Raw genomic sequence first — 14,091 nt, forward strand, 5'->3', positions numbered from 1 at the left:
TTTGAATATATTATCCCATTCAATTTATTTTTAGCTGCAAATGGGCAGGGGACAGTGGAAGGAGGGCAGGGAAGAAGAAACTGAGTGATCCCTATTCCTAGTTACCCAGATGACTTCTATCTCCGTCAAGACCCATCATAGCAAACCTTGAGAAGGCTGCATAGCAGGTAGAAATTTGGCATGTTCTATTCATTTGGATGGACTGAGAGGTGAACTGGAACCTTATGAAGACCTTGGCACTGTCAAATTAGCCTGGGTTTATCCAGTTAATAACCAGTGTAGTATGCCACTACCACGAAATCCTACCCCTCACAGTTCACTGGACCTTAGTTTCCTCCTTAAAATGAGGGGTTTATACTGGTGACCTGTAAGACTCTATTCTGTACATGTGTGTGTATACATGTACCGCACATACACACATATGTGTATATGTGTAATATACACATTTGTGTGTGTGGGTGTATATGTGTGTTTACATTTGTACATATATGTATGTATATATACATATATATATATATATATACACACACACACACACACACACACACACATATATATATAGTTTATGCTTCCATCTTGATAAAGAAAGCTAAATTGACAATACTGTACTACAGAAATGGTAGAGTCCTCTCTTTGTAGTCCACCACTTCTTTTCAGGATGGAAGCATTCTTTAGCCTGGTTACAAATGGTGTCCTGGCCAATGGCCTGTCCTTTCTGGTAACCTGGCAACAAGCTTTCTCTTTGAGAATTCTTCCCAGTGGCTGGAGCCCAGGCTGCTAATGGATGATTCTTCAGAGTTCTCAAGGAAAGGTTTTCACTGAGCCCATTCTAGTAAATTGGGAACTATCGAGACACACGAGAGTTGTTCATTTGTTTTTTTTTTTTTTGATAGGCAATGGGGCTAAGTGACTTGCCCAGGGTCACACAGCTAGTAAGTGTTATGTGTCTGAGGCCGGATTTGAACTCAGGTCCTCCTGAATCCAGGGCCAGTGCTCTATCCACTGCGCCACCTAGCTGCCCCAAGAGTTGTTCATTTGGACAGTGTCGTTTTGGGAGACCAGAGCAGCTATAAACAACAGGAAAACAGAGCATATATGGTAGAGCTTGAGTCGTATAAGGATGGAGGTGCTGTTTGCTCCTCTGCGTGTTGTTTTCCATCTTCTCACTGAAGGGGCTGTTGCCATAGGAATAGGGCCAGTCAGTCATGAGAAAGTAAAATGATTTTTAGGAGAAGCAGCAGAATTGGGATTTGAACCCAGAATTCCTGCCTCATACTTGGATCACCATTTGCTTAGCTGTCCTCAAATGGTCTTTATTTCTTTATTTCAACCCCTGTCCCACATCCTCAGTCTCCAGGCATGCCTCCTGGAGACAGGAGCTCAAGCCAGGAGAACTAGGAACCTCCCAGTAGTAAGATAGCCTTTTCCATTCTGGCTCATGAATTTGCACTCATAAGAGGTTAAGTGTTACTGATCACCTCGCTCTCCTTCTTTCAGACCTCTTTCTATTCCAGCTACTGCTCTGACCCCATGGCCGCCACCCCACTTCAATCACCTCTACACTCACATATCAATTTGTTTAAGTGGGAGAACTTGAAAGTTATAAATCAAGACAGACACCTTGAGGAATGTTGAGCTGTTTGGAAAACCCATCATGGACGTCCTCTTGGACTCCCAGGAATCCTAGGACTCCTGGATGTCTAGACACCCAGATGGCTCACTCTCCTGACCTTTTGCAACTCTCAAGGTTATAGCCTCCAATCCCCTATCTAAAATAAAAGAACAAACACCAAAGTAAAGAGCCGAAGCCTGTATTCATGGAGCTACATGTCAGCCTCCAAGAGAGAAGACCCAAGGCCTTGCCCGTTATAACATTGTTTCTTATCATACAACACCATCCACAAAAGAGCAAAACCAAGAGTAGAGATTTACTGAGAGAGGGCTGAAGGCGACCGAAGTCTTTTGATGGTGCCTCCACTTTAGATATTAAAGTTGCAACCAATAAAGTTACTGTTTGCCATGAAGGAAATGGCAAACCACTCCAGTATCTTTGCCAAGAAAATCTCAGGTGGGGTCATGAAGACTCAAACCTGACTGAAATGACTAAACAGCAAATAAAAAACATGGTGAATGTCTGCAGAATATCTATGCATGTTCCAGCTCTCCACTTCCATTACTCATTGTCACAACTCCCTCAGAAACCAGCTTCCCAACCTCTTCTATACAGGAACTGCACCAGCCAGGTACACTAATGTCCCTGTGTAGGCTTCATAAGGACTGGGCTTATTGGCCAGCCCCTCATTACAAAAGAATAAATACAAAAGAGAGTCCACAGACACGTGTCTACCTCTACCTGTCAGCTGCAAGCAGTACTCACTGGAGAGCTGCCAGGGAAGAGAGACAGAGATGGACCACTTGTAATTCTGGTACACACTGTGCACTCAGTCTCAGCTAAGCCTCTCCTAAGTCATCAGTTCTTCAAGCTCCAAAGGCAAGTAGAGGGCTTTGCATAATAGCAAAATACTAACACCGACATATCACAGCCAAAACTAGCTTCAAAAGTTCCGTAGGCTGGATTGGCAACAGACAGAGAATGGTGGCTTCAAGGATCAGGCATTCGTTGCCCAGTCCATCGATTACATTTATTTTTGGCGGGAGAAAAATGGCTACCTTGGGAAGGGGAAGCAGGCCACGATAGAGAAAGTACCTGTTGGTGTTTGGGGTGTTCTGCATTTTCTCATTCGCACGCTTTCTTTTTTTCTAGGTGTCTCACAAATTTTTCCTCTAAAATTCAGAATTGTTTATGTTGAGCTGGCTATAGAAGAACTAAATCTCTGCTGCAAGAGCAAGTAAACCAAACCTATAAAAAAAATTCCCTCTCTCTCTCAGCCAGCCTTTTTTTAGGGTTAAGAGAATCTATTGGGGCAGTGGATAGCGCACTGGCCCTGGAGTCAGGAGGACCTGAGTTCAAATCCAGCCTTAGATATTTGATGCTTATTAGCTGTGTGACCCTGGGCAAGTCACTTAACCCCATTGCCTAGCAAAAATAAGAAAGAGTCTATTTTTCCTACCAGTGACATGTCACTACCACCATCAGCCCTAACCTTTCAAAAGGAAAAAAAAGGTTTTGCTTTTTTTTTTTTTTGAAGTTAAGATTTGGAACATTACTTGAAGTAGGTGTTTGGGCTGCAGGAAAAGGGATTTGAAAATTATCTCTTTTTCGCCAACCGAAAGTAACAAAGCCTACTGTAACCACTTTGGTCTCTTTTCTCCCTCATTTTCTCCCGCTCTCTGTCAGTAGCAGCATCTGCTATGCAACACCCCCCCCAAAAATCTTCAGAGGTTTGTCATATTTCATCTGTTCTAGAGGAGATCGAAACCAAAACAAAATGGGGGGAACCCTTTTCAAACATAAAAAATATGGCAGTTTTTACTTTTTATTGCTTGTTTTGAACTTCACAAATAAATGAGAACAAAACCTCCCCCTGTGTCTGCTGACTGCTGTCTGTGACCATAGGTTGAAGTGGATGTTGTAAAAGTCTGATAATGGTGATTGGAAAATATGCTCTTCCTGTTTAATAAAAAAAAACAGAGAGAAAGAGAGGAGAGAAAGAAAGAAGGGGGGGAGAGAGAGGGAGACAGACAGACAGACAGACAGACAGAGAGATCGTTTTCCACAGGTCTGTTGTTTCATTTCTCCTTCCCTCCCTCACTTTTTTTGGTTAAAAACCCACCTTGTGTATGGCACTGTTGTTTTTAGAGTGGGAGACAGTGCTACTTGGGGGTGGATGGGAGCAGGAGTGGAACTCCAGACCTTGTTTCCCTCACTCCTGTGTCCTTCTGTCCATTCTAGGAGGGTCAACCACCTGCCTGGCTTCTGTTTAGAGTTCCTGTACAGTTATTTTCCTGTACTAGAGAACTAAGAGAATTTTGTCTTGGGGGTTGGGGGTTGTGAAACTATGGGTCATTGATTAATGTCTGGTACCCAATATTCCCATGGTGCTTGCCTCCCAAGGAGAACTCATAACACTGCCTGGAAGAGAGGGTTGAATGTTTCAGCAGAAAGATCCCTCGATCTAAAGGACCTGAGTTCAAATCTGCTCCTTATTTCCTGGGATATAAGAAAACAAGTCATTTGCACCTGCTTCACAGGAAGCTGAGATGACAGAATAGTTGGAAAATGCTTTGCAAACCTTCAGGTGTGATGGAAATGTCACCTGCTCATATCTCCCTTTCCTGACCTCATCTGGAAAATGCTGTCAATGACTTCTCTACCAACCCCCTTCACAGGTTTGGAGGGAGAGCCAACTAGGTAACATTTATCCCTTTAAAAAGGCCCTTCTTTAGTGAAATAGGGAGTTCAGTCAGTCAGACTCCCCCCCCCCCATGGGCAGGATGGAGGCCTGAAACCTTCACACAGGAAGTCATTCAAAACCTTGCCAAGAATCCTGAGACTTGTAGGATTTTGCCCTTTTCCTAGTCTGGGAATATAGCCCTATGGTTATATCTCTGATCATTATATGTATGTGTGTGTGTGTGTGTGTGTGTGTGTGTGTGTGATTCCTTAAGAAAGGAGGCTGAACTAAACTATTTCTTTATTAAAAGCTGAGAAAGGTTTGAAAAGTTTTCTCTCTCCAAATTTCCCTTCCCCATGGCTAGTCACTAGCTGGCATCTATTTCTGACTTGTTTCCTTGCTAGCTTTAAATTGTTTATTTATTGTGATTTTGTTTTCTCTTCATGTAAAAGTTATGGTTGAACATGACATTTGTGGGTTGCCTGTTTGTTCATTAGTAGAAGACAAAATGGGCTGATGGGAGATGCCAGCAGTTAGCTGAAACAAAAGTACACACACACACGCACAAAAGATCAGAAGAATCAATTCTGTTCTAATAACCAGATCTTAGAACTTATCTGGGGGCTAAGAGCTTTTATTCATTTTTATTAATACTTGATAAATCTCCAAACAGGGGGATTTTAAACGGAACCCTCTCTGCCCCCCCCCTCCCCCATACTAAAGCAGAACAGTAGGAACTTGGGTACCTGGGGCTAGACATCATCTGCCTTTTCTGTTTTATTCCTTAGGAATAAACATTTATATAGCACCTACTGTGTGCCAGGTGTTGTGCTAAAATTTCCTCCCCTTTTAAAAAACAAATATTATCTCATTTAATCCTTACAACAACCCTAGAAAGTAGATGCTATTATTATCCCCACTTTACAGCCGAGGAAACTGCAGAAATACGTTAAGTGACTTGCTCAGGGTCACACAGGTAGTGAGTATCTGAGGTCAAATTTGAAATCAGGTCTTCCTGACTCCAGCCCAGCACTCTACTGCACCACCAGCTGCCTTTAAGAGAGGAAAGAGAGTGGGGGGGGGAGAAAAACAGAGAGGGGGGGTGGGGGAAAAGAGAGAGAAAGAGGGGTTTGGGGTGGGAGGAGAAAAAGAGAGAGAGGAGAGGAGAGGAGAGGAGAGGAGAGGAGAGGAGAGGAGAGGAGAGGAGAGGAGAGGAGAGGAGAGGAGAGGAGAGGAGAGGAGAGGAGAGGAGAGGAGAGGAGAGGAGAGGGAGAGGGGGAGAGGGAGAGAGATATGAAGGAGAGAAGGAGAGAGATTTGAGGAACATGAAAGCCCAGCCCGCTAAGGAGACTGTGATCTTGAAGGATTTAGCTCTATCCTTCCCAGAAGGGAGGAGGAAGGGGAGGGAGAAGTGAGTGAGTACAAGTCAGTCAACTTTGCTCTCCACAGCATCTGCTGCTGGTTACATGAGCACCATAGGGTTTAGAGCCAGAAGGTATCTTTAGGGCTTATGCAGTCTAACTCCCTCATTTTTTTTTTTAGGCAATTGGGGTTAAGTGACTTGCCCAAAGTCACACAGCTGGTGAATGTCATGTGTCTGAGGCTGGATTTGAACTCAGGTTCTTCTGACTTCAGGGCCGGTGCTCTATCCACTGTGCCACCTAGCTACCCCTAGCTCCCTCATTTTACAGAAGGGAAATTGAGCACCCAAGGGAGGTTGTGACTTGCCCATAGTCACCCAGAGCTGATACTCAACCCTGACCTTAGGAAAAGTCATTGTTCCTCCATTATACCACATATCCTAGTTCTCCAACTCAAACTCTCTCTAACTCTCTCTCTATGCCCCCATTAACCCTTGAAAGAGAGGTCACCATCTATATTTCCTAAGGATGGGAAAGAGCGATCTCCCATCTCTATAGCCCTTTAGGATTTATAATGCATTTTGAAGTATTAGACAGCATGAGAATTCTATTAGTTCCACTTTATAGTTGGAAAGAGGCTCCAGAGGTACCAGGATGCAGCCAGCAGGCATCCAAATCCAGATTTAAACCCAGGCCCCTCCGCCTCCAAGTCTAGCGCTTGTCCAGCTGCCCAATGCTGCCTGTCATATTTTACAGGAAAAGATATTCAGAGAGACAACTCGTCCAAGGACACACAATAAGTAAGAGGTGAAGACAGGATTGAAATGCAGTTCTCTCGTCTCCAAGGCTAGCATTCATTCCACTACCTTAGGCAGTCTTCTGATAATTCTGATCAAGAATGGAAGAAGAGAACGAATCATGAGATACCAGAACTGTAAAAGATCAACCCTCTTCTTTTGTAGAGGGCGAAACAGGCCCAGAGAGGGTTAGTGGTAGGACCAGCCGCTGGGGATTTTACCCATCCCTGGCTAACCTGAGTATTTCAGAGTACCCATAACTGCCCGTGATTGTTGGGGACAGGGTGTTCCATTCCATTGCTTGACTTTGCTGTAGAGAGGTAGACAGACTTTTCTCCAAGCCCTCCTCCCTTTTACCTCATAGAGTTCCCCAGGAAATGGCAACTACTGTGAGTGTTGAGGCTCGAGGCTGTCTTGAAAGGTTGGGCATCTTGGAGCTCTGGGCCTCCAGTGGGGGTAGGGGAGGGCTCAGACTCTACTGCAGACTGTCGATGACGGAGCAGCATTTGGCAAAGATGTTTTCTGCAGCATCTTCTGCCAGGATCTGAGGGAGGCGGGGGACATGGAGAGCAAGGGGTCAGATCGAGTCCCATGGGAAGGGGGAGGTGCTACCTCTATCCTTACTTCCCCCCAAGTCCATTACCACCACCCCACCCCCCAGAAATCAGGAATGCTCGTCATAGGAGGCAGAGCTAGAAAGGACTTCAGATACCAACCCCACTCATTTCTCAGATAAGGAAACTAAGGCCCAGGTCACAGGAGTGGAATAAATATGAGAGTTAGGATTTGAATCCAAGTCCTCTGACTTCAAATCCAGTACCCATTTAACCATGTCATTAGTTTTTGCTTTAAGGAAGTCTGACATCTATGAAGTGCCAGTTCCTTTGGTGTCAAAGGTGAAAGAGCTAAATCAGGGACTGTTTCCATTTGTCAGATGGAAAAATTGAGTACTTGAAAGGGCAAATCCCAGAATGAGGAGCAATGAGTTGAAATTGTAAATGGACAAATCTAAGTTGGAGGTGATGGAAAAACTGCCACATAATTAGAGCTATCCCAGAATGGGGTGGGATACCTAGATCAGTGACTTGTGCCTCACTAATAATAATAATAATAAGCATTTATATAGCACTTACTATGTGCCAGGTACTGTTCTAAGTACTTCCCAATTATTATCTCATTTGATCCTTGCAACAACCCTGGGAGGTAGGTGCCATTGTTTCATTTTACAGATGAGGAAACTGAGGCAAACAGAGGTTGAGTGACTTTCCCACTAGAGGTCTGTCTTCAAGCAAAGCCTGGGTGGTGTTTTTCAAGTGGGTTGTCATTAAGGAGAGGCTGAGCTGAGCCTTGGGGGTCTCTTAGATTCTATGACTCAGACTCTGGGGGCTAGAAGAAATCTTAGACCACAGAATATAGAATGTTAAAAACCTTAGGTCATAGAAGACAGAATGTCAGTGCTCCAAGGGAACTTGGACATCATCCAGCCCAATCCCCTGATTTTATAAATTAGAAATGAAATAGTTTGTCCAAGGTCACATACCAAGTGGCTGAACCAACGTTGGACCCAGTATTGGGACTTTTTTGGGGGGTTTGTTTCTTAATCTGCTGCTACCTAAACTTTCCTGCTAATGGGAACAGATACCCTCCCCTTCCCTCTACCCCTCCCACCTGGGACAGTTTTGTTCAACCCCTCATTTTTATAGGTGAGGAAACTGAGGCCAGGCCCATATGAACACCTACATTCCGGAGAAGGTTTTTCTGCTGGTAGAAAGCCAAGATGGGCTCACATAGGGTGTAATGGGTCTCCAGCCGCTGTCGTACAACATCTTCAGCATCATCCTCACGGTGTCCTTTCTGGCCTCGAAGCAGCACTCGGTGAATCATGGTCTCCGTGGAGCAATCAAAGACAATGACGATGTTGGGGGATCGGCCCACCTGGCAGGGTGAGGCAAGGGAAGAGACTACAGAGGTCCGTTACAGGCCCCCTGCACCACCTTCTGTGTCCCTGTCCAATCTCAGAGAGGCAGTGACTAAGGGGGCAGTGGGGGCACATAGTTAAGAGCAGTTCATCAAAATGGCAGACGGGTACATTTTGGCTCAATACGAGGAAAAACTTCCTAAGAATCAGAGCCATCCCGAGGAAGACTGGTCTCTGTCACTGGTGGTATTCAAGAGGAGAGAGGATGATCACATTTCGAGATGCCAGATTGAGCGTCCCTACTCAGGTACAGATCGGCCTACCTACACCTATAATAATATGTGTAATGATGACGAGTAACATTTATATAGTGTTTATTATGCTCCAGGCACTGTGCTAAGCTTTTTACAATTATTATCTCCTTGATTCTCACAACAACCCTAGGAGGCAGGTGCTATTATTACCCCCATTTTACATATGAGGCAACTGAGGCAAACAGAGATTAAATAACTTGCCCAGGGTCACAGAACTAGTAAGTGTCCGAGGCCAAATTTGAATTCAGGTCTCCTTGACTGCAGACCCAGTGTTCTATTCACTGTGCCACCTAATTGTCTCTAATATATATCATCTGAGGTTTTTGTTGGGGTTTTTTTGTTGTTGTTGTTTTTTTACAACTCTGACACTGCTTCTGAGATGACTATCAAAGGAAGAGTGGTGGACAGGATATCAGAAGGCCTGGGTTCAAATCCTAGCTCTTTCCCTTTCTGGGCCTTGGTTCTCTCATTGATATATTGTGGAGGAAGGTGAGAAAGAAGGGGTTGTCCCACAGTTAGTGGGACAACCCCTTTCATACACTGAATGGAACACTAGGCAGCTTAGCTGCAGGGGAAAGGACTTGGGTTCAAGTTCCATCCTGCTCCTTTCTAGGTAGGTTGACCTCTCTCTGGACTTCAGTTTCCCCATTTGTAAAAGGAATAGATTGAGTTAAATGATCTCTTAGATCCTGCCTCTCTCAGAAAACTATGAAATACATTTCTGCATAATTTTTAATTAAAGTCACCTACCTCCACTTACTGGGCCCTGGTTTTCCATCTGTAAAATGGCAAAAAAATGGGAATCCCCCAGTCCCTGCCAAAAAGCCCTGTTGAGAGGGAAATGCTCTGTCAACTGCAGAGCACTCTACAAATATGAACTATTGTTATTACGATTGTTATTATAGGTCATATCAAAATTTATAGCAACTTACAAAGTGGGGTTTTTTTCCTAACAACTCTATGATAGTTTGCGCATCTCTATCCGTTTTTACAGAGCGGGCAACTTATGGTTTTACAGGCTGCTAGGTGGCACAGTGGATAGAGTGCTGACCCCAGAGTCAGGAGGACCTGAGTTCAAATCTGGCCTCAGCCCTTTACTAGCTGTGTGACCCTAGGCAAATCATCTCTTTGCCTCAGCTTCCTCATTTGTAAAAATGAGCTGGAGAAGGAAATGGCAAACCACTCCAATATCTTTGCTAAGAAAACCTCAAATGGGGTCACAGAGAGTCCAATACGAATGAAATGACTCAACAACAAATTTAGTTTTAAAGAAACCAAGCAACTTACCTGAGGTCTTCTGCAGACCGACTTTTTTCTCTTCACTGCCTTTATAAAAAAAATTCTTTGTTACAAAGCTTAGATTTGGAAATAAACGTGATGGAAAAACAAAAGCTATCCATTTTTTTTTAATTGCCCAAGGCCACATCATAGCTAGGGAGAGTCAGAGTTCGGTTCAAACCTTGGTGTTTTAAGTCCAAGGCTCTAAACCTGTTTTCTCCTTCAGAAACTCAATCCAAATTTGTTGCATTTTGCCTTAATTTTATCAAATTAAACTTTAGGTTGGGGGGCAGCAAGGTGGCGCAGTAGATAGAGCACCGGCCCTAAAGTCAGGAGGAGCTGAGTTCAACTTCGGCCTCAGACCAAATGCTTGACGCTTATTAACTACGTGACCTTGGGCAAGTCGCTTAACCCCGACTGCCTAAAAATTAAAACAATTTTTAAAAAATTAAACTTTAGTACTGGAAGAGATCTTAGAGATGATTAAGTCTAACTGGTTCATTTTACAGACAGGAAAGCTGAGGTCATGAGATAGAAGATAACTTGCCTTTGTAACAGAGTTGGTTCCTTTGCCTCCAAGTCCAGTGGTCTTTCCAGTACACAGCACCCCTGTTTCCAAGATCACCTTTCTCCCTGTTTTCTATTCATTCATTCATTCAACTAAGCATTCTCTGCTAGCTTTCCCAATCCCCTCTGATTCATGGTGTCTATAGTTTGTTTATTTGTACCTATTTGCCTGTTGTTTCTCCCCTTAGATTATGAGCGCCTTGAGAGCAGAGACTATCTTTTGCCTTTCTTTGTATTGCTATCACTTAGCATAGTGCCTGGCACACAATAGACACTTAATGCTTGTTGACTGAGTGGCTGCTGGAGGATTCCAAAGAGTAAGGGGGGTCTTTCAGTTTTGTAATTCCCTGTTCTTTGACCTGAAATGGTAAGATTCTGCCCTTGCCACATCTTCATGGCCTAATTCAGTTCCTCAGTCATCTGGATGACCTGCCCCTGCTTCCCACTCTAGCTTCTGTCCCAGACCTCACGCATGTGATCTCTCTAGAATGAGCAAAGATTAAGGGAGATGACCCAATAATGCGTTATATGGGCTGGGAAGAAGGCATCAGGAATCCAGAGACTGAGGATGAGCTTTGGGATCACTTGGTTTTTCTTAGGATTGTTAAAAGTCCAGGGTAGGGACATGGGTTTGGGGTGGAGTGGGGTTGGAGAAGATGGTCGAGCTGGCAAGGTTGGGGAGGAAACAGTATACTTACAATGCGTTCAAACTCCTTGGCTTGGTTGAGCTCCCGGGGGAATCCATCTATGAGAAAGCCTTTGCTTTCTGGTCGGGACAACATGTTGTCACTCACCATGTCCAGAATCACACCCTAGAGGGGCAGAGATTGGGCATTAGGGAGGTCCAGACCTGATTTTGCTAAAGTGACTTTGGGGGAGTCACTAGCCTTTTCTGTGCCTTAATATCATGGGAACTACAGTATTTGCAGATGAGGAAACTGAAGCCTAGTCCCACAGCTAGCAACCTCCAAAGTCATAATTCAAACCCAAGGCATTTGACTACCCCACACCCAGCTTTTTCCATAGATGCTTCAATCTCATCTGAAAAAGTGAGGACACTGGTTTTCCATCCCACCCAGTTCCCCGGACTTAAGGACATAGTCACTCAAATCTGTGAAATGGGTACAATCTCCCATTCTTTTCCTACATGCCAAGTAAGGGCCGTTTGAGATGCCATGAGGATGGACCCTCTGGGTTCTAGCAGTGGGCAAAGATCTGGGCTACGAGGGTAGCATTGTGGGAGAGCAGAATGAGTCAGTTGAGTCCTCACCGTGGGCACCAGAAGGCCCTTTAGCATGATGTCCCGGATTTGCTGGCCCCGCACAGTGGCCTGATTTGCCTCCTCCCTCAATAGCTCCCCAAGGCCCACGTGGCAGAAACCGTACTTGGCTGCCATGTTCTCACATTGTGTCCCCTTGCCACAGCCTGGTCCTCCCATTACGAAGATGATCCGGAGGGATTTGAGCAGATCTGGCGTGTGGGGAAGAAGGTGGTAAGTTTGCATGTGTGTGCAGTTGGTACATGTATGTGCATGCTTACTCTTGTGCTTGCATACAGGGTGTGTGTGTGTGTGTGTGTGTGTGTGTGTGTGTGTGTGTGTGTGTGATCTTTTGCTACAGAATCACCTGATTTAGAGCTGGAAGGGGCTTAGAGATCATATAATCTAATCCCATTGCTTTACAGTTGAGAAAACTGAGGCCTAGACCAGGAAAAAGACTTTACCAAGGATTTGAATCCAGGCCTTCTGACTGCAACTCTGGCACTGTTTCTACTCCCTCACATGTTCATGTTTGACTGCCCTGGTGTTTGAGCCAATATATACACCCGTTGGCATAGGTTGGTGCCTGTTGGCAAGTAAGGAGAACCTCCAAACTATGTTTTCCCCACCTTTTCTCTCCTCCCCTACTTCTTCTCTCCCTCCCCCTGAAGAGAAGGGACTCCTTTCTGTCTGGATCCTGGCCCCCTCAACCTCTGCTGCTGGAACGCCAGTAGGGTCCTGGCTCTGTGACTAGGTGGGGAGATTCTGGGCTCCCTGGGGGACTCCTGAAGATTTACCCTTCTGCTGAGGCCTCAGGGTTTTTCCCACCTGGGGCAGCCTGGAATGGCATCTGCCCATCTTTCCAGTACCCCTGGGGGCTTAGTGACCCTGCCCCCCAACTTCTCCCTCCTGGATCTTGTACTTCCAGATCCCCTTTGGCCCTAGCCCAGCCTTTCTCCCCATCTTTACCCTCCCACCCCAGCTCCCTTAGCTTTCTGATGTCATAAGGAACTCTGGGGCCCCTACTATTGCCCTTCCCTTGGGTGGGGAGGGAAAGGAGGCATGCATGGGGCCAGGGAAAAGAGAGTAGCATTGGACTATGGGAGTATACACAGATCTGGAGGAAGTCTTAGAGATAACTTAATCCAGGAGTTCTTAATCCTATCTGTGTCAAGGACTCACCCCTTTGAGCAGTCTAGTAAAGCCTATGAAACTCTTTTCAGAAAACATTTTTAAATGCAAAAAATACATATGTATATGTATATGCATATACATATATACACACATGTGTATGTATATGGGCAGATGCCAATTCCAGGCTGTATATATGTATATAAACAATTATATTGAAATAGCCAATTTTTTTTTAAAGTTCATGAACCCTGGGTTAAGAACTCCTAATGTGGTCTAACCTTTTATTTTACAGATGGGGACACTGAGGTGCAGACAATCAAAGTGACTTGGCCAAGTCCAAGAACACACAGCTTAGCGGGGAGTGGAGCCTGGAATCTGAGCCAGGTCTTTTGACTGCAAATCCAGTGGTCCTTTTGCCATGCCTCTTCATCCAAAGTGCAGTCTCCTCTGTATTCAGTGCCCTAGAAGAGAGAAAATGAATTTCCATGTTCTCCCATATGTAGGTTCATATAAGTCTCTGTGAAATCTGGGCTGTAGGTAGGGTTTATTTTGGTTTTGCTAGTAGAGTTTCAAAAATAATTACAGAAGACATTAAAAAAAAAAGTCAGCCGAGGAAGATAGCTCTGGCTTCTATCACCACCACCATTCCTGCTGAGCGCCATGGTATACCTTTGTTTTTTTCTCTCTCTTCCTGCCTGGTTCCCCCAGTTATCCCCACGTCCCAGTTATTCACAAGACCTCTTGGCCACATAAATAAGAGATAGAGAGCGGAGTGAGGTGTAAAATGGATAATTTTGATAATTTGCCACATTTCTCTCAGGTATTAATTCCTTTGACTGTCTGATTTTGGAAGCCACCTCAGAGAACAGCTACCCATAACACATCTCTATAAGGGAAACATCCTATTTGCAATAGGCTTGAGAAATGTTCTTCTGGCCCTCTAGTAATGGAGAGCTCATTATGCTCAAAGGAAATCCATTCCGCGGTTAGACAATTGTCATTATTAGATGGCACAGTGGATAGAGTGCTGGGCCTGAAGTCAGGAAGACTCATCTTCCTGAGTTCAAGTCTAGCCTCAGACATTAGCTGTGTGACCCCAGGAAAGTCACTTAACCCTGCTTGCCTCAGTTTCCTCATCTGTAAAATGAGCTGGAGAAGGAAATGGCAAA

At 44.8% G+C, this 14,091-nt stretch overlaps 1 protein-coding gene across 5 annotated transcripts; it reads right to left on the bottom strand.

Moving 5' to 3' along the window:
• Nucleotides 1-3,428: 3,428 nt before the first annotated feature.
• Nucleotides 3,429-12,750, bottom strand: LOC110197386 (adenylate kinase isoenzyme 1). Of its 5 annotated transcripts, none has more exons than XR_013485756.1 (7): nucleotides 12,586-12,750; nucleotides 11,801-12,000; nucleotides 11,229-11,342; nucleotides 9,973-10,011; nucleotides 8,194-8,388; nucleotides 6,811-6,997; nucleotides 3,429-3,571 (listed from the first exon to the last, which is right to left on the bottom strand). XR_013485756.1 is itself a non-coding variant. In XM_020971250.2 (6 exons), the coding sequence occupies exons 1-6, from the start codon at nucleotides 12,644-12,646 to the stop codon at nucleotides 6,929-6,931; spliced, it is 678 nt and encodes a 225-aa protein (XP_020826909.1). In that variant the 5' UTR covers nucleotides 12,647-12,750; the 3' UTR covers nucleotides 6,574-6,928. The 5 variants fall into 5 exon arrangements, 1 of the variants encoding a protein (XP_020826909.1); XR_013485758.1 differs by lacking the exon at nucleotides 3,429-3,571 and adding an exon at nucleotides 6,113-6,544 and having other exon boundaries at nucleotides 12,617-12,750; XR_013485755.1 differs by lacking the exon at nucleotides 3,429-3,571 and adding an exon at nucleotides 6,119-6,544.
• Nucleotides 12,751-14,091: the final 1,341 nt, after the last annotated feature.

Source organism: Phascolarctos cinereus, unplaced genomic scaffold, assembly GCF_003287225.1.
Source record: "Phascolarctos cinereus isolate Bilbo 61053 unplaced genomic scaffold, phaCin_HiC Scaffold_4;HRSCAF=312, whole genome shotgun sequence".
Lineage (NCBI taxonomy): Eukaryota > Metazoa > Chordata > Mammalia > Diprotodontia > Phascolarctidae > Phascolarctos > Phascolarctos cinereus.